The sequence below is a fragment of the Caretta caretta genome, chromosome 1 (assembly GCF_965140235.1).
Source record: "Caretta caretta isolate rCarCar2 chromosome 1, rCarCar1.hap1, whole genome shotgun sequence".
Classification (NCBI taxonomy): Eukaryota; Metazoa; Chordata; order Testudines; family Cheloniidae; genus Caretta; species Caretta caretta.
The window spans coordinates 108,716,627-108,738,937 of NC_134206.1; the positions used below are offsets into that span (position 1 = coordinate 108,716,627).

Consider the following 22,311-nt stretch of genomic DNA (forward strand, 5'->3'; position numbering starts at 1 on the left):
ATGTTAATAAACATAACAATGATAGTGGAAGTGATAGAAAAGGTTTGTCTACTTGTAAGCAGCCTCAAGTTTAGCACCTGTCACACCACATCTCAAAGAAAACCCTGACTATTCTTAGGACATACAGACATTGATTTTTCATTCTTCTTCAAAAGCAAACATGAATTGTACAATCTACAGAACAAGGAAAGGAAAAAAATTACTGAGAAATTAATGTTATCCTTGTTCTGGCTTCTGAACTAGCTTCAAAGTTAAGGCTACGGTATTTGTGGGATGCTAGATTAACATTCTTTGATTATTTTCTTTTGATAAAGGAGGCGGGGAAAGCACCATCTCCCTCTACCTTACATGAAGTTAGAGAACAATAATTTTGTAACTATACACAAATTACATATTTCTCCTCACCTTGAAACCCGGGAACTCCTGGAGGTCCCATATCACCCTTTTGACCAATACCTCCTGGTAAACCAGCACTACCCTGTATAAAACGAAGACAGACACGAGTTATCCTGTATTGCTATGATACACCTCTCAAATAATCGTGGGATTTTGGAAAGCTGTAAAAAACACTCAGGTCGGTAATTTCTAAAATCAAAGACAAGCCGTTCAATCCAAAGATGGTCCTCCTCTAATGTTACATTGCTCAAATGAGAAGGCTTTGTTCAGAAACAAAGGCTTGTGGTAAGCAGGCAGAACAACCTGTGTGTTGATCTGTGCTATGCTATGCTTTATCTTGTGAACACACTGGGACAAAATAAGGTGGCTCAATAAAAGTTTAATAAATCAAATGGCCTTGAGCCTTGGGAAATGACACCATGAAAAAAACATTAGAAGGGGGACAAGTATCACTAAATAGAGCACTCACTCAGAGTATCCTAGACTCAGGGGGCTGGCCTCAGGTGACCCCAGTGGGAAGATAGGATATTTCAGGTCACAGAAAGGATTAGTACATATATGGAATGAGATGAAAGTTACTCAGTAGCCTCAAGTTCCCTTGCAGGGAACTTGGTCTTTTCAGCAGTGCTGAACTGGTCTAGGAGCGAAGAAGTTTAACACACAAGGCCTGATTTTCCTTTCACATACGCTGCTGTAAATGAACTACTCCAGTGAAATTGGTTTTACCAGTTTTACAATAGTCTAAGACCATGTCTACACTACAAACTTTGGTCAATGCAAGTTACGTTAGCATACAACTGCCAAAGTTAGTGTATCGCTCATGCTCGTGCACACTTGACTGCTTACATTGGTGCTGCACGTACTCACCAGGAATATTTGTGTCAATACAAAGTGTGGTACATTATGAGTAGGTATCCCAGTGTGCCATGTGCTGCCATCTAGCACATTGCCTTCTGGGAAGTTTTTGCAATGTGTTGTGGTGTATAAATAACTCACCTAGGGATCTCTGGGAGCTAGGGGTCAAGTTCCTAGCATGCAACTTTCTTCATATCCCATAATGCCATCCATATCCCATAATTATGTGTTGTTTTTTTTTTAATAAGATCTCACAAGCCACACAGCACAGTTTGGTGTCTGCTATCTCTGACAGAAGCATGGATCTTCACACCTCTGTACCATTCTCATGAGTGTTGCAAATACAAACTGCATGATTCTCTGGTACTATCAGAGCTGCAAGAACTATAGCAACAGGAGACATGACAATTTCTCTGAGGACAGGTTGTGGAGGGACATAGTGAAAAACAAGGTTGTTGGTGGTATTCATGGAGCAACTGCCAATGGTGGAGTGCAGCTTCTGGGCTGGAGAAATGAGCACTGACTGGTGGGATTGCATCATAATGCAGATTTGGGACATCAAGCAGTGGCTGCAGAACTTTCGGACATGCAAAGCCACATTGCCGGATTTGTGTTGCGAGCTCGCACTATTCCTCCAGCACACAGACACCAGAATGAGAGCGAGAGTGTTGATAGTTGAGAAGTGAGTGGCGATCAAAACTCTGGAAGCTTACATTTCTGGATTGCTCCCAGTCCGTGGGAAATCATTTTGGAGCTGGCAAATCCACAGTGGAGGCTATTGTCATGCAAGTGTGTAGGGCCATTCATTGTCTTCTGTTATGCAGACCTGTGATTCTTGGAAATGGACAGGACATAGTAGATGGATTTGCAGCAATCAGGTTCCCAAATTGTGGTGAGGTGATAGATGGCATGCATATCCCTATTTTGGCACCAGCCCACCTTGCCACAGAGTACAACAACAGAAAGGGCGACTTATCTATGGTCATGCAAGCATTGGTGGATCACTGGGGATGCTTCACCAACAACACTGAAGGCTAGTCAGGGAAGGTGCATGACACTCGCGTCTTTCAGAACACAGGACTTTAAGAAAGCTGCAAGCAGGGACATTCTTTCCTGACCCTCGGATTGCCATTGGTGATGTTGAAATGCCAATAGTGATTCTGGAAGACCCAGCCTAAGTCTTGCTCCTCTGGCTTATGAAGCTGTACCCTGTCCACCTTGACAGCACTAGGGAAAGATTCAGCTACCAGCTCAGCAGGTGAAGAATGACAGATGAAGGTGCGTTTGGTAGATTGGATCTCACTGAGAAAAACAGCCCAATGGTTATAGCTGCCTGTTGTCTGCTGCATTATCTATGTGAGGCAAAGAGGGGTGGGGGTAGTTGCCACAATGGTAGAGGAGATGTCTGCTGACTCTGAACAGCCAAACACCAGGGCCATTACAAGACCCCAGCATGGAGCTATGTGGTTACAGGAGGCTTTGAAAGAGCATTTCCATGGTCAGGCACAGTAATGTGCTGTGCTTGACTATGCTCTGGCCCTGAAGGTTTGTGAGCTGTTAGGAATTGTGCTTCGTGTACATTTATACATAGAACTATTTTTGTCTTATAATGAACCTATGAATTATTCTGTTTTGCTGCACATTTATAACTATTACACTGTCTGTCACTGAAACTATGAATTATGTGGTGCTTGTTGTACATTTATACCTATGACTGGGTGTTTCCTTGAACCTATGACCTCTGGGGTGCTGTACACTTACAAGTACTAGGAGCTTTGCATCCTGCCATACATTCTGCAGTATGTGGGGTGAACTATAACAATGAGTTTATTTTCAAAATATAGACTTGCCTCCACTGACAAAAGCCGTGAAATGAAACAATGTGAAGAAAAAGGGACAATACAAACTTCCAACATAAATTAACTGAACACAACTTTAAATTTAGAAAGGCAGCAAGCAGTTCTGTCCATTTCAGTGCACAAATGTAGTCCATTTTGGATACATACACCAACTGTGCCTTTCATAGGTCATGGATGTGAAGATGTGGTTGTCCTTACTGTCCTCTGGCATGGAGTGGTAGGGCTAGGGATGAGATCCAGGGTTCTAAGAGGATTTTTGAGGGGCGCAGGAAGCTGCCACCATGGACTTCTCCATGGACTGTTCTCCAAGGATGGCAAGTTTGTGATTGTTGGTCAGTTAGGGTCAGCAGCATTTGTGTTAGCTGCCTGAGAAGCCTCATTATGTCCTGGTGCATCTCTCTTTTTCCTGAAGGGATTCTTGGGTCTTTCTCCATGTTCTCCTGTCCTCTCTATCCCTCTCCATGCAGTCTACCATGTTGGCCCACCAGACCCTTTGTTTACAGTCCAGTGCAGCACTGGTTTGCAGGATCTCACAGAACATAGCATCCCTCATCCTCTTCTTTCTCCTCTTCAGTAGGATCAGGAATTCCCCAGGTGTGGAGGGTCACTCCTCAAGGCTGCAACAGCAGCAGCTCCAGATAAAATGGAAATATGTATAATTGTACGTACAGTCACAATGGAAAGTGAAAGATAAGCTTCAAAATTCCCTTCCCTCATTCCCATAATAATCTGTAATAAGACATACTTATTGCTACTTCAGCTGCGGCGTACCCCTGCACAGCACTGCTCTCCTGCCCCAGCCATGGTGAGTATTGCCCGCGAGGGGCCAGGTGGGGGAAGGAGGAGGGTATTAACATTTTCGGTTGCATAAAACAATATGGTCCCTATTTCAATGGGTACAAGTACAGGGCAATGGCACTGAGTACTGGCACTATTTTTCACAGGTGGTGGTGATTTTAGCTGATCTCTCACTCCTGAGTATCACAGCGGCACAGAGAACACAGCCTTTGCAGGCATCCCAAAGCCACCCAGGACCGCATGCCACTAGCCTGCTTACTACAATGGTGCCTGCCAAAATCATTGTTGAGCGGTGTGGAAAAGTGTCCTACCGCTGAAGAAAAAAGAAGATGGACATCCCTAGAAACCTTCGGGAGAGAACTGCAGAGTAACTCTATGAAAGTTTCATCAAGATCTCTCAGGACACAAGGGACATTCCTCCGTACATCAACAAACTGCTCTGCAGGGCCTCCAATGCCTAATCCTACAGGGGAATGAAAAGAAGATAACAGATCTACCGCCGTTTGTTGTACTGCTACCTCTTCTCAGATAAGTAAAACAATGAAAAGTCGATGCATGTCTTTAGTAACTTGGGATGGGCCAGGCGCCATCTTTACATTTAAACATGAAAAGGGAAAATGCATGCACTCACTTTCCCAAGGTTCCATCTCTTGCACTGTGCTCGCCCATGCCTGGCTAGTGGGACTGACTAGGCTGCAGCAGAGTCTCTACAGGTCCTGGCTCATGGCATAGCCAAATTGCCCCGCCCCACCACATCTCCCTTCCTCCTCCTCACTGTCCATGCCAGAGGGCTACATCTCAGGCTCCACTGAGGCATCCACAGTGGTCTGCGGGGTGCGGGTGGGGTTACTGCCAAGTACGGCATGCAGCTTGTCATAAAATGGCAGGTCTGTGGCTCAGCACCAGATTGACTGTTGGCCTCCTGGGCCTTGTGGTATGCCAGCCACAGTCCCTTTGTTTTCCCGCGGCTGATCCCTGTAGTACCCCTTCGTCTGCATCCCCTTCTCGTAGATGTCCATGTTTCTATGGCTGCTCCATAGCTGTGCCTCAACAGTCTCTTCTCCCCACAAGTGGATCCGATACCTCCTGTCTTCTCCAGGCAGGAGTATGTCTTGAGCGTGTAGCTGGCACAGTTGGTTGGTTAGCTGCACACAACAAGGGAGCGCTGCTAGGTGTGCTCACCAAGCCCAGCCATCAGGGAAAGGCATTTCAAAAATACACAGTATTTTAAAGAGACGGGGAGGGGCTTCTGGTCTTCGTGACCCCTGGGCAGTGGAGTTCAACATTTGTGACTAGAGCTGTCAGTGTGAGGCATTGTGTGACAACTGTTGGAGGACTGTTAGGATTGACATAGGTCACGCAATGTCTACACTTGAACTGTGTCAACCACAGTACTTTGACTACAGCTCAATGCCATTCGGGGAGGTGGTTTTACTGCATCACCATAACAGGGTGCTTATGTCAGCAGGAGACAAATTTGAGTGTAGATATGTGAAAAATAGGTTGATGCACAGCAACTTACGTTGACCTAACTTTGTAGTGTAGACTAGGCCTGTGCTAGAGGAAAATCAAGGCCACATACTGTAAGACTCACACAAGGCATAGTAAACTCACTAGTTACCCAATGGAATTTATTGACAGCATCCTTCAGTGTATTACAACAGAAACACTTCAAAACCAGACTCCAGCGAGAGACTGTTGAATTGGAATTCATTTGCAAATTGGATACAATTAACTTAGGCTTGAATAGAGACTGGGAGTGGCTAAGTCATTATGCAAGGTAACCTATTTCCCCTTGTTTTTTCCTACACCCCATTCCCGCCCCTCCCCCCGTTCCTCAGACATTCTTGTTAAACCCTGGATTTGTGCTGGAAATGGCCCACCTTGATTATCATACACATTGTAAGGAGAGTGATCACTTTAGATAAGCTATTACCAGCAGGAGAGTGGGGTGGAGGGAGAGAAAACCTTTTGTAGTTGGCAAACACCCATTTTTTCATGGTTTGTATGTATAAAAGCATCTTCTGTATCTTCCACAGTATGCATCCGATGAAGTGAGCTGTAGCTCACGAAAGCTTATGCTCAAATAAATTGGTTAGTCTCTAACGTTCTAGTTTCTGTTTCAATTGATCCAGAATAAGCATCTAAGCATACCTTAGAGATTCCCACAACAAATTGCTAACACAAGTCCTAAACACTACAGTCGTCATGAGCCATTATTATAATATAACATTTGCATAAAGCTCTATAGGTATGCAGAGAAAATATTCAGATGTAGATCCAGAGCCACAAAAGTATTTAGGCACCTAAATCCCTTTGGAATTAATGGAAATTAGGCACCTCAATACCTTTGAGGATCAGGGCCATAGACCTTGCACTAAGAAATGTACAAAATAGGTTAGAGATACCATGGCGGGTACACAGGGAGAAATTACATCAGAAAGGGGAAGGGAGGTATTCACAAAATAAAGTTATGTGGTTACTTGTATTCAAAAAGCACATGGCATACATCAATTATTTTCTTTTAAAAGGTGCACGCCTGTGCATAAGCTGAGCATTGCACTGCCCGATTACCTGCCTGGGCCTGAGCAGCAGAATGAAGGTCAGAATCATGAGGCAAGGGGTCTCAGGCTACCTCCCCCAAACAAACTGTATGCCTGTGCTCCCCAACCTGACTCCTACAATTGGAGCTGGTTGGGAATTTTCCATCAGAATGATTTTTCAAAAGAAAATGCAGTTTCTGCAAAATCAACAGGAAAATTTTGATTTTGCTGAAGTTTTTCAATTTGCTGTCAGAAAAACCAAAACGAAATATGTTGCTTTGAGTTGGTTCCACCTGAAAGGAAATATTTCAGTTTGTTGAACTTACCTGAAATGTTTCGTTTTGAGTCAATTCAACTTTAAATTGCATTTTCCTATGATGGTACATTGGTCGTGGTAATTGTAGTTCATATGACATTCTCTCCTAGAAGTTGCCTCCCTGGCTGGACTATATCTCCCAGGATGCAACACAGTTTCCCCTATGACCTAGCATCATGGTGCATCACAGAAGTCATATGGCTGTCAGTGCTTCATGGGAGATGCAGTCTGGCCTGGGAGAGTGGTCCATGAGGGAGAATAGGGACATCGGATACTTGAACCACAACTCCCTTGAGGCAATGCAACATAATAGGAAGATGCAGTTTAATGTTTAACTGACTCGAAATGAAATGTTTCGGGTCAGTTAAATAAAACCCAAATGAAACATTTTGATTTGGGAATGTTGAAATGTTATGTTTTAATTGAAAATGACTGGAACTTCATTTTGTGAAAAATTTCAATTCTTTGTCCTGATTTGGAAACAAATCATTTGTTGAAATATCAGAATTTTCTGTGGGACAGAAATTCTGATTTTCACTCAGTTCTGCTTATAAGCCCTCTGGACACTTAGCAAAGAGAATGCACATTTGAATCTTGCTATCAATGCTTGTCGAAAACATCTGTCTCTCAGAGTTATTAATGGCATGCAGCTACTCCGAACGTGGAAAGCTGGTGACCAACAAGGATCTAGCTTAAAAAATTCAAGACATGGGTTTAAGTGTCACTGTAGAAGCAGCCCCTTGGAGACAGAAGAACATCCAGTGTGGCTTTACATTATGAAGAATCTGTTCCTCTGAGTCCACTGTTGGAATCCTGCTTCCCACACTAGGATCTTAATGACCCCTTTCCTGAGTCCCTCTTCATCCTGTACAATGAGTGTGATGGTGCCATGCCTACTCTCTTACCCTGCTTTTATTCACCTATTTTTATTATATTTTAGTTTAATTTCCTGCTAGAAGAAAGAATGAGCTACAACCTGAAGAGAACTGTGCTTCAAGAAATGAGGAGGCAGAAATACTGAGAGGAAGGGTATAGAACAGGGGTCTCAAACATGCGGCCCGTGGAGTTATTTCCTGCAGCCCGCCATAGGCGCTGATTCCACCAGCTCCCCTCCCCACCTTTTCCCTCCTGAGCGCACTGCGTCCCCGCTCCTCTGCCTACCTCCCAGCATTTCCTGCCGCCAAACAGCTGTTTGGCAGCACTTAGGACTTTCCAGGAGGGAGGGGGGAGGAGTGGGAACATGGCACGCTCAGGGGAGGAGGCAGAGAAGAGGTGGAGCAGGGGCAGGGATTTGGGGAAGGGGTTGGAATAGGGGCAGGGAGGGGGCAGAGTTGGGGTGGGGACTTTGGGAAAGGGGTTGGAATGGGGGCAGGGAAGGGGTGGGAAGAGGTGGGGCAGGGGCAGGGCCGCATGTTTGAGACCCCTGTGACTGTTAGTTAGGGACACTGGGCACCATCCCCCATTGCCCAGGGGTCTCTCTGTTAGGGGTGCTGGAAACCCAGGGGTTCCCCCGCCCATCACCCAGGGGTCTCTCTGTTAGGAGTGCTGGGCACCCAGAAGTCCCCCCCCCCGCCCCCATCGCCCAGAATTCTCTCCATTGGGACACTGGACAGTGTCTGTGACGAAGTGGAAATTTTCTGTCAATTTTTTATAATTCCTAGGTGAGCCTCAGTTTCCCTCTCAACTTTGTGCAGTGACTGGGGGGGAAGGGGTGGAAAGGGTTACACAGTGCAGGAGAGAGTCAGTGCCTATGGCGGGCCACAGGAAATAACTCCGCGGGCCACGTGTTTGAGACCCCTGGTGTAGATCATCATCAGTGTTACTGACCACATAAGTTACAGGTGTTTATATTTTATTGAAACCCCTCTTCTCATTACAGTTTTAAAAAAGTTAAAAGATTTACTTTTAATAGCACACTATTACTCTTTATTTTTTTCATTTTTGACTATACTTTTGTATCGTTCTACGAAAAGGTTTCACTGGTAAGGCTCTTGGGCCTCATGTGGCCCCCGTGGTGATTTGAGTTTGAGATACCTGCTTTGCACAGTCAGCAAAGAGTCTGAAAGCATTCTGGATATATAGTATTATTCGTTTGAAAAAGAAATATCTATGATTAATACATCCATTAACTGGAAGAACTAAAATGACCACTATGTGCTACTGAGCTACACTGGAGAAATCACTAAGGTAGTTAAAGTAACTTACAGGAATGCCTTGGAATCCCAGATCACCTTTGATTCCAAGTCTTCCAGGTGTTCCAGGCCAACCCGTGTTTCCTTTTTCTCCTTTGGCTCCTTCAAGGCCTGGAGATCCTGGTGGTCCCTCTGGACCTGGTAGACCTAAAATGGAGGGGTGGGGAAAAGTTGCTTGGCAAATTTGTTTTCTAGAAGACATCAGTATTTGGATTAGGACCAGATGGCTCAAGTTAAAGGTGGGCAAGATCAAAGTAAAGCTGGCAAGGAGCAGGAATGCTTCAATAGCTAGCTAGGACATGGACCTACTTATCCAATGGGTCAGTTTCCAGCTCAAATAGTTTCAGAGCTTCAGGGTCCTGCTGAGCTCACCACTGCTACTGGAGAAGCAGGCTGAGAAAGGATCAAGAAATACCTTATTTCTCCTTAGGCTATATGAAGCTAGGAGGCTTCACATTTTCTCTGGACAAGGATCTGCAATAGTGATCCACATATTAAACTTCTCCAAACTGAATTACTATAATTCATTGTATCTGGGGCAGAAAAAGAAGCAATGCAGAGGCTTCTGCTCATACAGAACTTGGCAACCTACAGTGCTATGAGCTATTCACTCCTGTGCTCCACAATCTCCATTGGCTTCTAATCCACTTCCATTGCCAATTCAAGGCCTTCGCCCCAATTTTCAAATACATCAACAGGCTGGGACGCAGCAGCATCAGCTAGGGTATGTCCATCCATGGCTTGACAAGACAACTGCACTCTCTGGTACAAAGCCACTAATATAACCCTGGATGAAGCACATCGGAGTTGCAGACAAAGTGCTCTGGGTCAAGGGGGTTCATGGATGGAATGAGCTAAGAGGAGAGATTAAACTACCCCAAAGGCAGATCACTTTTAGGATACACTGCAAAACTGTCCATTGGGAGAATGCTTTTCCAGGACAACTAGGAAGATTTTATTTTGTATTAAAAAAAATCTATAAAAAGGTAAGAAACATAATAAAGACTTTAATACAAAGCAATATGAAATTATATTATTAATAGAAAGGAGATATCACTAATATCCTTAGTGCAGACTAGTAATAAAAATAAATAATAAACTCATATCATCACCATAAACATTAGATAGTTTACAGTTCATAGATTTTTAATCACTTACCTGAAAGTCCAGGTTGACCTGGGAGTCCTCTGTCTCCTTTAGGACCTTCCATTGATCTCCCTGGTAATCCGGGAATGCCCTGTTGGCCTGGAAGACCTTGCGGACCAACAAATCCTGCTTCTCCTTTTGAACCAGGAATCCCCGGGCTTCCTGGGGATCCTGGAAAACCCACATCACCTTTTGCACCTAAGATTTAAAACAGCCCCCAAAGTAGTTAGACAAAGGATGATAATAAATTGAAACATTTTGCATTATTATGGGCTGATAACCTTTATTTCTATATTGATCTTCTTTTAGACATTTGGATTACAATGAAATTCTTTCTGGAAATTTCATTATTCTCTACCAGATCTTCATGAATCAGCTAAAAGAAATGGTCAGTTTAACTGAAGGGTCTGCCTAGCTAAATTGTTTGTGGCTTATTGCTCACCCATTTCCACCACCTTCATCCCCTGCACTCACACCTAACTCTTCTTATGAGCTAAATCCTAAAGTCCTTAATCAGCCAAAATTCCACTTGTGTCTTCACAGTGGAAGTTTTACTTGGGTAAGGACAACAGGGTTTAGTTCAGAAGAAGAGGATAGATTTACCAAGATCGACATTTAAAACATATGAATTTTTTCCCAAGTTTGTATAAACAGGTAATTTAAAGCTTATTTTAGAACTTTCATTGCTCACTCAATGTATTTTATTGGCTGGTGAAAATATGTACAATAAAATGTTAAAGAAAGGAAAAATAGCTAGACTTTGATTTTTACAAAATTAGTATGGAAACAGAAGGACTTCAAATTCAAAAGCACTGTACACAATACAAATATAGGAGTTATTTGCATTATCTCACCACAACACAGCTTGCAGTAAATTCCACACTAAGAATATTTACCTATTTAGGGCATATCTAATTCATGTCCAAGATGCTGCTACTATAATCGAAATTGGTGATTGACATCTCAGAGTTTTTGCCTCCAGATTTAAACAGTGGAGCACATAAAAGAATGCAGTTGCAAATGTGTTTGAACTACAGAATTAAGTTTTTAAAAATTTGTTTATTTTATATTACCTTTTTCTCCCTTTGCACCAGGAAATCCTGGAAGCCCTCTACCTGGAATACCTACAAGTAACGGCAGCAAAAATGAGACAAGACAATAGTTACATTTAATACATAATTAATATCTATTAAAACAACAGACACTGGCATTTGAAAATGAACAGTTTATGCACAAGTTTTTCTGGGCCGGGACTGTCTTTCAGTTATGTATTTATACTGTGTCTAGCACAATGGGGCCCTATCTGTGAATGAGGCCCCTAAGTGCCACCACCGTACCAATAAAGAAGAAAGGATGAGCCAGCGCCAATATTTCACAGCAAATTTGTTCTGGGAAAAGATTTCCTAAACAGCAAATGCTTTAAAATACTGCCAGATTTTGCAACAGTTTTTCCTTCAAGCTAACACTGATGCACAATGCAACTAACTAAAGGCACTCATCTCCCTCAAAGCTGGTTCAGGACTCCATAGTGCTACATGAACTAAGCGAAGATTAATTTAGTGTGAGGGCTAATTAATGCTGTTTACTTTAGGTATAATTTGTTGATGATGATGCAGGGTGCTCGGTTGATGCAGGGTGCTCGGTCTTTTTTTTTTTTTTTTGCATGTTCCTTTTTAAGTCATAAAGAGCCAAATTGTGAGGTCCTTATTCAGGCAAACCCCTTTTGACTTTACTGAACTTTTGAGTAAGGATCTCAAGATTTGGTCCAAACTGCACTAACAGTACACATGGTTCTTTCCCCTCCAATTTATACCTTTTCAGGAATGATCATGTGAAGAATATAATATTCTGTTGGATTTAAATATCCATGCCAACTTTAGGAGTCTGATGCTGCAGTCCTTGTCAATGTATGTCAATGGGAGTTAAGAGGAGATATTCTTGATTCTGATGAAAAAAGGTGTTTTTCCCACTGAAATTTTTAAATTTTTTTTTCTGTTTCATATAAACGATATGTTGTTTACATATTTTTGTTTTAAAAACCAAAATGACATTTTATGTCTATTTGAAGTAAAAGTTTTCATTACAAATCAGTTCAAAACTTCTGTCATAAAAAAACAACAATTTTTTTTACTGAAATATTTCAAAGATTATCGTTGCAAATTTCTCAGGGGGAAAATGTCAGTATTCAGACCAGACCTACCAATTTCCTAAGAAACTTTCTGTCCAAATTACCAGCTTCATAGTAGTTTGCAAGGCATTATACAAACTTCATTATATAATCCTCCCAATGTAAGTACCTAAAAATTACGTGGTCCTCCATCTTATTTGACTGTGCAATCAGACACTTCCTGTGCATTTCTGTAATAAATATTGACATATATGTACATTTTAATACAAAAGAAAGGTAACATGGCATGATGCTTACCTGGGTCACCCTTTGGTCCAGGCAAACCTGGTATTCCATCATAACCTTGTTCACCTTTCTGACCAGGGACACCAGAGGGACCTTCAGAACCAGGTTCACCTGAAAAATCATTCATTGCCATTTTATAATCCAGCCATCAGATTTTTACACATCTTTCTCTCAATGGAAACGTAGGTTATGATGCTGCTCCCATTGAAGTAAAACGGCAGTTATTCATGATAGACTTGATTCTGTTCTCACTTTACATAGGTTTTACATTGGCAGAACTCCACTGCCCTCACTGTTGTTACTCCTGAATTACACCAGTATGAGAGAAGAATCAGTCCTTTTAGTTCAGAGATCGGCAACCTTTGGCACACGGCCCATCAGGGGAAATCCGCTGGTGGGCCAGGACAGTTTGTTTACCTGCAGCGTCCGCAGATTCGGCCGATCACAGCTCCCACTGGCCGCGGTTCACCGCTCCAGGCCAATGGGGGCTGCAGGAAGCAGCGCAGGCCGAGGGATGTGCCAAAGGTTGCCGATCCCTGTTTTAGTTTCTTATAGTAATAGTTGTGAACCCAGCTAAGACTAAGGTATAAGAAAAGCTTGAGTCTTCTCCCTCAGTATCACCCATTGAATATGAGGTGCTTATGTCCTGCAGAGAGAGAACTGGGCCATGAGAATTCATACAATCACCCTATATAGCCTGACTCTCCACTTTGACTTTAGCATACTAGTTTTACCCCAGTGACATTACACCAGTGTAACATAGTGGAAATCAGGCCCTAAAGGTCAATGTGAGGGATTTCAAATGTAATTGGTAACAATAAAAAAGATGATGGTAGCAACAAATGGAACTGAAGAAAAAATGTCCTACAAACAGCTTTAAAGAACCAGTCCCCCCACATCTTAAAATGATTGGTTTTGTCTTGCAATGCCCCTCCGCCCTCCAACTCCAAAGTTTTCACTTGTAAAATGAACAAATGTGACCAGGAATCTTTGAGACAAAATAAATACAGAAGACCACAATACTATTCAGTCATTTTTTAAAGTAGAAAGCACACTTGAAACAGTGCTTTTTAAAAATGAAGTGGATTCTTTACCTGCTTCTCCTTTTAAACCTGGAATACCACCCAAGCCAGAGAGTCCTTTTTCACCCTTTTCTCCGTGGCTACCTGGGCTGCCTAAAGAAAGCAAGAGGATTTGATTCACTGACTGTACATTTAAGCTTGTTAGTTTTACATTAAATGTTTTTAGGACTTGCCTGGATATCCTGCAATGCCAGGTAATCCTTTGGGACCTGGATGACCAGGCATTCCTGGAATTCCTGTGCTACCCTTTTCACCTTTTTCACCAGGGAAGCCTGGAACACCTGACCTTCCTTGTTCTCCCTATGGGGGAAAAAAGCAAACAATAAAAGCCACACATTTAAGATGTGGTAATATGGCAAAGCATGTTCTGCAATATTACATAATTTCCCCCCATTGTATCAACCATCGTATTAAAGAATTTCATCCTCCTTATTTATGATTAAATTCAGTGAAGCCTGTAGGCTCACAAACACACAATTATCTGAATTCATTCTGTTATGTAGTGCACAGACGACTAGAAGCCTTCTTATACGCTTCATTGGGGGCCTTTTATCATTTTTTTTCCCAGTGATAAAGATAGTAGTTTTCTGCAAGTTACCCACATAACTTATATATTGCACATGCATTTAGTCACCTTCAAAGTCCAGATTATCAAAATTCTTTATTTGCTATTAAATACACAGGGTTTAATTTTATAATTTTCACTTCAAAGTTCAAAGGTTACTCTAAATTTTTCCCTTCAAAAAGTCTGGTGAACCAACATCAGAACCCCTTTCAGAATATGTGGAGTGTGAATTAAGTCTATCTATGGCATGTATATGGCGCCCATTACTATATTATCTGAACAGCTCACAATCTTTTAATGTATTAAAAATGCCTGTAAGGAAGGGAAATGCCTGTAAGGAAGGGAAATCAGGATATGTTTTAGTATAGTGTGTTGTGCACCTTCTTCGTCGGCTTTTAAGAGTTAATTTCTTTCATTTTCAGGGATGTAAATTATTTTATTTTATGGAGATAGAATAAATTAACACTGCCGCAAAATTCGGTACCATTGTGCCATGGAGTATATGAGACGCTCCATACACACACACACACGCCCGTCCATCATCATCCTCTCCTGTTTCCAATGCCAACATCGGGGAGGGTTGACTTCTGTTGGTTTCTTTCCCTTTGGAACCTAGACTGCCAGCCACCTCAAGTCTAGACTCATTTTATAGATGGGGAACTGAGACACAGAGAAGTTAGTGACTTGCCCAAGGTCATACAGGAAGTCCATAGTAGAACAGGGACTTGAACCCAGGACTCCCATGTCCCTAACCAACAGGCCTCTCTTACACACACACACACACACACACACACTAAGTTTCCACTCAGATATTAAAATAAACAAAATATAAATTTAACAGAATATCTTATGAACAAATGAATCTTTTGAGGTACTTATTAGAAATGAGACAATTCATTTTTGAGATTGTAAATACCTTCTCACCCGGAGAACCTGGAATGCCAATCCCTGGAATTCCCGACTCTCCTTTGTCTCCTTTTTCACCTTGTAATCCAGGGTATCCTGGCATACCTTGTGAGCCTGGCACACCTGGCACACCTTTTTCTCCAGGTGTTCCTAACAATAAAATAAAAAGTATATTAAATCTGTGGCACCCTAGCAATAAAGACAAAAATCTGTTATTGAGATGTTACCTTGAAACGACTGTGAATGTTAGAACTAGGAAACAAGTGAATTGCTGTACTATCTAGTAAATAGAGATAAACAAGAACCTAGTCATCTAAGAAAGTGAATTGTTTTTGGTACTTCCCCTGTTTTATTATACATATATGTTCAGAAGTGAGCCTATGATTTAGCCATGCACACAACCAAATGCAAAAAAAATTCAGGTTTCCATAAAGAGCAACTGACATATACAATTTGTAATATACCCATCTGATCAATGGAACCAGAACGATTTCCAGGTTACCTACCATGTCTAGTAGCAACTTAGTGATGCACCTTTTCTTTCTCTTGCTCATTGATCTCAAAGGCCAGTTTTGACTAACAATTAAAATTAATCTAAATAATGTATGAGAATAGAAGTTGGATGACAAATTGCCCAGCCTTGATGTTACTGATTTTTTGGCCTCCAATCTTTTTTCTTTGATTTCTCAAATATGTTAGGTATAAACTAACAAATAGCCAATTTTAACTGAGATAGGGTTCCCTGTTAAGATGCATTCCTCCCATTCCTCTATTTTAAAATAGAGATTGTCACTAGGACACCACATTTCTATCACAGTTGGATGCATTCCAACTTTATGACAAAATCTATAAGATACATACATATCATTTTCAAAACTGGCTGCCTGAATTGTATGTGCAAATCCTACCTGTGATCCTGAAACAAGTAATTGTGCTGATGTGTTTGTCCTCATACAGAGATCTGAGATTTGAATTCAGAATTTGGGAACCCATTTTAACAGATTTGTTTTAATATTGATGTAGGAGTGAAAACCAAAGGCATGGAGACCAGATTTTCAGCTGGTGGCATAGCTCCATAGAAGTCAGTGAAGCTACACTGATCTATGCCAGCTTAGATCCTCAGTTGAATTCAATGGACCTACACTGACAGATATCAGCTAAGAATCTGGTCCTAAATATTTTGTCCAGTGGTTTGGTAAATCTCTACTGTTATATAAAGGAACGATCTAAAACTGGGTGGACTCAAAATTCAACCTACATTTCCTGCGTATGAGTTAGCCCTACCTAAATCAGGTTAAATGTGACCACTGAAATAGCTAACCTCACTCTTTATTTTAACTGTCATGTCATTTTCTGGATACACTTTCTGGATAAACTGTCTTTTTCAAATTTAGCTTTTTTTAAAATATACAATTTGTTTTGAATCAGATAAAAAGTTCAGAGATTTAGGAGAAAAAGATTTGGAATTATTTATCCCTTTCGCTTCCTCAAGCTATAATTAGGCTTGGAAGGATTAGATTTTTCTTGGAAAATATTGATAAATGTAGATTTCACCAAACACACTGAAACAGACAAAAAATATTTCTACCAGTAATAATTGAAATTTACAGATGCTGCTTCAGAAATTATTAGAGTTCAATTTACAGATATTTACTTTGTATATTTTGACTATGATGTTGACAATTTGTGTTTAACAATTATAAAGCTTTCAATTTTTGAATCTCAATGTTAATTATCATTAAATAATTATTGTCTGACCCCCTCCAACTATCTGAATCGGCAGAATTTCCCACAACTGTGAAAATTTAAATGGATAAAAAAAAACCCTAAAAAAAAAAAAAAGCTTAAAAATAAACATCTATATTATCTGTCAAAATGATCAAAAAATAAAAATCAAATTCTGCCAACCGTTGCTATAATGTACAAAATAGATAACATGTTTATGCCTGCATGCCCTTTTAGCTTTGTCAACAAATACAGGAAAATACCACTTTTAAGTATGATTACAGACTGTTTTGACCTGAAGATATTACAAGATTTTACAAGGCAGGTTCCCCACTCCCCATTTGAAAAATAAGTGACGGGGTGCTCAAGGAAGGTGTCCCAGTTGGCAGAGCTGAAAAATAAGCTTCTGTATTTAATAATAGAACAGTTACAACACAGGCAGAGGCAGTGCAACGTCCCATCTGCAACCGTACAACATCATACCACCATCTTCTGAAAGAGCCACCTCTAGAGGTGAAAGGTGGTTCAAGTTTTCATGTCCCTAGGGTCCTTGGTCTCTCTGTTCAGACGCCCAACAGTAGTGCAGACTATGATCTACTTATCCACTAATATCTGAACTGAGACAACCAACACTTTTCACACAGGATGCTGAATGAATGTCAGATGGCAACTTCTTTTGGGCCTTGTGGCAACACCTAAGGTATATGTAGCCACACATCACAGTGAAAAGCAGGCTGCACTCACACAGCGGTGCGTAGTTACATGTGGCAGTGAAAGACTTTGGCAGCAGGGAAAGACTCCAACAGCAGGGAGCTGCCAGAGTCTTTCCCGGCTGCTTCATTCATGCCAGAACTTTTCCCTACTACCAGAGTCTTTCCCTGTGCCGGAGAAAGGCTCTGGCAGCTCCCTGTGGCGGGAAAAGGCTCCAGCAGTGGGGAGTCTTTCACTGCAATGAGGAAAGGCTCCGGCATGGGATAGTACCCTGCTAAAAATAGCAGTGTAGGTGGGGTAGGCACTGCTTCAGCGTGTAGAGAGCATACATATCCTAAGCGGTGCCTCACCATCTACACTGTTATTTATACCCACGTGAGAGGGGCATGCAAAGTATGTACTCTACACTCCATCATAAGCGTAGACATAGCCTTGGTCACTACTGACTTGGGCCATATTTAAACCAGTGGCAAAAGGACAGCATCCTCTCTGTTATCCAATCTATGCAAATAACATAGTTTAACAAGAAAATCTTCTTTGGCTGAGCACTAACAATAAATTATTTTTAACTTCAGGGTTTCAAGGGTCAGAATGTGGCCAGACACAGGAGCACAAGGGGCAATATGTTCCCTACACCAGGTGGAGCCTTTCCACATGTCAATTCCTGGCAGAGGGGGAGAATAGGAGCAGTGTGCCACAGTGCTGAGTAATCAATGAGTAGAGCCTGGACTGTCCCACCACTCCAAACTGCTCGCCAGCAGAGCTGAGGCAGCATGAGGTGGGATGTAACCTGCAACCAGCTGAGGGAAGTTATTCCCCTCAGAAGTAAGGAGGAGGTCACAATTCCTTCCTGGGCATCTCTCCTGGGGTGACACAGCTATTGGTTAAAGGCTCAATCTATCCCTAAATATTTTAAGATCTGTGTTTCCTTCACTATTTTGACCAGCCACTCTTGACACATATCTTTGTGAATGTGATATCTCAACAAGCTAAGTTCACACCATATGGTACCTGGCAAACCCATTTCTCCAATTGACCCTTTTTGTCCTGGAAATCCTGGGTCACCTGGGTATCCTGGAGGGCCTTGATCACCTTTTCGTCCTACGAACAACGAAAAGTATTACAAGTTCCATTAGTTAACAAGGATTACAAAAGTCTGTGGTAGTTATATTTATTAAAAGCTGCAAACATACCTGGAAGTCCCGGGAAGCCATGTTCACCATCCTTCCCTGGCATTCCTGGTACACCATAATCCCCTGTTTTCCCCTTTTCTCCTATTATTCCTTCTTGTCCTGGATACCAAAAAAAAGCCCAAAACTAATTTTCAATTCTGTCATTACTTTTACTCTCACATGTAAAGTAATAGGCAACTCCTGCATTGTGAGAATCTTCACAGTTATCACTTCTCTCTAATAAACAAGGAAATGGGTGAATTCAAACTTCAGATGTAGTGCAGTAACATTGTAAAAGTTATCTAGCACACCAGCCACACCGGCTACATATATGTAACCAAAATCAACTTTGTTGTTAGTGCACACAATCACAGTATTGTGGGTTTTTTGTAACACATGTGGCAAGGTATATCTTGAAAAAAAGCATGAAAAGAAACATAATACATTCAGAATGGATAAATGTATTTGAGACATCTAGAAAGCTAGTATTCTATTATTAATTATGTTAATGTGTAATGAGACTCCAGACAGTGTCAGGTTGCAATGTGAATGACTGAGGTGACTATTTTGCTGTCTAAGCAGGTAACTGAGGGGGTCTGTCTGTGAACAAGAGGCTGCCTGAGTGACCCCTGTGTTGGCTCAAATGTGAAAGCCCCTGCTACCTTGAGTTACCTAACTTTAGACCTTTGTCTAAGAGCCCCCTTATGCTATTGTCCATATATAAGTGGGGTGTCTCTGCTTCTAAGCCATGACCACTAACCTGTGCACCATCCTGTGCACTATCCTGTGCACCATCTTTGCAAGACACAAAATGAAAACAGTTCCAAAGGAACTGACAATCTTAGAGAGAAACTGAGAAGACAGCACATACAGAGAAACCCAGGGGAAAGGCGGCAAAGAGTCTTATGGTACCTTATAGACTAACAGATGTATTGGAGCATAAGCTTTCACATATTTATACCTGCCTCTGGAAATTTCCACTACATGCATCCGACGCAGTGGGTATTCACCCACGAAAGCTCATGCTCCAATACGTCTGTTAGTCTATAAGGTGCCACAGGACTCTTTGACGCTTTTACAGATCTAGAATAACACGGCTACCCCTCTGATACCAGAGGAAAGGGTCACTCTGAATTAAATATTTTTACCTTTATATTTTGTTAGTTGATTCACTTCTTGTTAGTATCGTACAATAAATTAGTCTTAATGAGGAATCTGGGTGCTGGAGAGTAGCTACTGAAATTTTTAAAACAAGCAGCTTTGTTGAAAAATGGCTTTTGTTTGAAATTGAATTTTTTCAATGAACATTGTTGAGAGATTTCGTTATTAAAAGAAAAATGGTGCCTTTTACCCAACTGAAAAGGTTAATGAAAAGGTCATTGAAAGTTTTAATTTACCAAAAAATGGATTAGTGTTAAAACCAAAAATGTCAATAATCATTTTGATAATAATTTTTATAAAAAAATAAACAAAAATGAAAAAGATGCATAGGGACGAGTGCGGGGAGACCAGCCATTAGGCCACATCAGGATATGCTTACAGGGGCGGGTGTGGGAACTTGAGTGGCGAGGTACCAACACCCCACGCACCCCTGCCAAAAAGGGGTGCTGAGGTGCCAGACCCGTCACAGTGAAGCTCCTAGATTTTGATTTTTGAAAGCTGGCTTTCTAAAACCAAGATGTAACAGAGGACAAACACTAAGCATCACCTTTAATACATAAATAGATAAAGATTGGTACTTATCCAAATGTAAAGAGTAAAGGTTACCTTTTTCTCCTGGGTCTCCCTTTTGACCTTTCATATTTTCCATGTCCGTTATCTTTATGGTTCCTGGTTCTCCTGGTAGACCTACTTCACCTTTACTCCCTTTGAGACCAGGATCACCTCGTGGCCCTGACGTACCCGGAAAACCTGGAGTACCTGCAGTGAGAGAATACCAGAATACCACAGTAATGTATGATGTGTGACAGATATGTACAAAACAAAGTAATTACTAATTCAAACTGTGAGCTAAGTGTACCAAGGTCAGAAGAGCCTGATTTACCTCCACAGGGAAAGGATGGGGCATTTTTTACTCCATGTTCCCATGTGTTGCATGGGAGGCTGAGTTCTGCCAACCAGAAAGCTGCTTTAATTTATGACCAGGGCTCCACAGCAGCCCTGCCTAAGGAAGTGGCCCAGGAGGATATTTAAATCACTGCACCTTTCAGGTGGTATGGCCCTCCCACTTTTTCACCTACCTTGTCCCTGCAGAATGGGGTTGGGGTTGGAAGGAAGCTTCTGGTATTGTCATTCCCTATCCTACCTCCTCCATCAGATACAATGTGTCCAATTTTCAAATGGGAGCACCTTATAGTAATACCCCTGTGAAAAAGTCTTATAGAATTTAATGACAATCTTTCTACAGTTCTTTTTTTTTAAACCCACCTAGGCAAATTTAATGATAGAATCCTATGGGATGGCTAGAAAAACCTATAGGAGGGATTTAACTCTCCTTTAAATTCCATATTTTTTGGAGTAATTTCTATTGAATCCTCCCTGATCTGGCTGGTCCTTAACCTGCTCTTGCATGGAAAAAAACCTTTGGCTTAGTGCATCCTATTCTTGGTGTCCAGCTTTGCTAACAAGGCCACTCAAATCAAAACAACATACACTTCAGTCCACACCTACTCCCCAGACGTGGCTATTTCCAAGGCCTTGTCTTCACTAGGAAAATAAAAGATGTATTTTTAATATGTTAAAATCGTAGTATAGCCAAGACCGTTGCATTTTTAATATGTGTTAGCTAGTCATGGTAAACTGTAGTGGTGGAGTCTGTTTTATCTTGACCTGTTAACACATGTCAAAAATACACTTATTTTATGAGTGTGGTCACACCCTGGGGTTCCTTCTTTAGGAATTCTCAGCCCCAGCCTCTGGCTCCCACCTGCCTTTTATCAAGGGTGGAGTTAATGAGCCTTGTCTTCAACAGTGAGTCAGCAGGAACCAATCAGCAGCTCCCTGCAGGGTTCTAACACCTGCTAACAGGGTGGGGATAAAACCAGACTCCTGCCACTTTTTACAAATTTAAAACTTCTATAAAACCTATTCATTTATTGTGGAGTTTTACATAAAGGTATAGGGCATCTACCCCATAAATAGATGCTCAGACTGATGCATATTCATGCTGAGGTGCCAATTTAAGTATTTTGGGACAGGAATGGCCTATTAAGGTTGAAACTGAGCTTAGTAAATGTGTCTATGATACATTTAGAATCCGTGCTCTCAGTGCAGGGGCAATGGAGTCTTCCTAAAAGTGGGGGAGAGGGTGTACAAGGGCCCACCCCCCCCAGTGAAGCTGGAGCCTGGCCAGGGAGCCTGGGTCCCTCCACTGCCTGGGGTGGGGGGGGGGCCGAGATCAGCCCCCAGCCTTTGTCCTTGCCTCCCAGACACCCCACCCAGGGCAGGTGGAGGGTCTGTGGCTCCCCACAGCTGCCTGTGCAGCTCTTACCCCGACCTGGCTCCAGCTTCTGGCCTGGTTGTGGGGCGGGGCTTGGGGGGAGGAGGAGGGGTAGGGGACCAGGCCCCGGGTGTAAAGGAGACGGGCCAGGCCTGTCAACTTTCAAAAAGTGGGACAGCCAATGCCCCTTGCC

At 42.0% G+C, this 22,311-nt stretch overlaps 1 protein-coding gene across 2 annotated transcripts in view; it reads right to left on the reverse strand.

Annotated features, from left to right (window-relative positions):
• Positions 1-22,311, reverse strand: part of COL4A1 (collagen type IV alpha 1 chain) — a 220,339-nt gene that overhangs the window by 15,433 nt on the left and 182,595 nt on the right. For both annotated transcript variants that reach the window (XM_075129793.1, XM_048855091.2), the window contains exons 34-44: positions 20,447-20,599; positions 18,701-18,799; positions 18,519-18,608; positions 15,082-15,221; positions 13,770-13,900; positions 13,613-13,689; positions 12,531-12,629; positions 11,179-11,229; positions 10,118-10,303; positions 8,973-9,106; positions 406-478 (exon numbers count right to left, since the gene is read on the reverse strand). In XM_075129793.1, the coding sequence (XP_074985894.1) occupies positions 406-478; positions 8,973-9,106; positions 10,118-10,303; positions 11,179-11,229; positions 12,531-12,629; positions 13,613-13,689; positions 13,770-13,900; positions 15,082-15,221; positions 18,519-18,608; positions 18,701-18,799; positions 20,447-20,599 (1,233 nt within the window). The remainder of the gene's footprint in view (positions 1-405; positions 479-8,972; positions 9,107-10,117; positions 10,304-11,178; positions 11,230-12,530; positions 12,630-13,612; positions 13,690-13,769; positions 13,901-15,081; positions 15,222-18,518; positions 18,609-18,700; positions 18,800-20,446; positions 20,600-22,311) is intronic.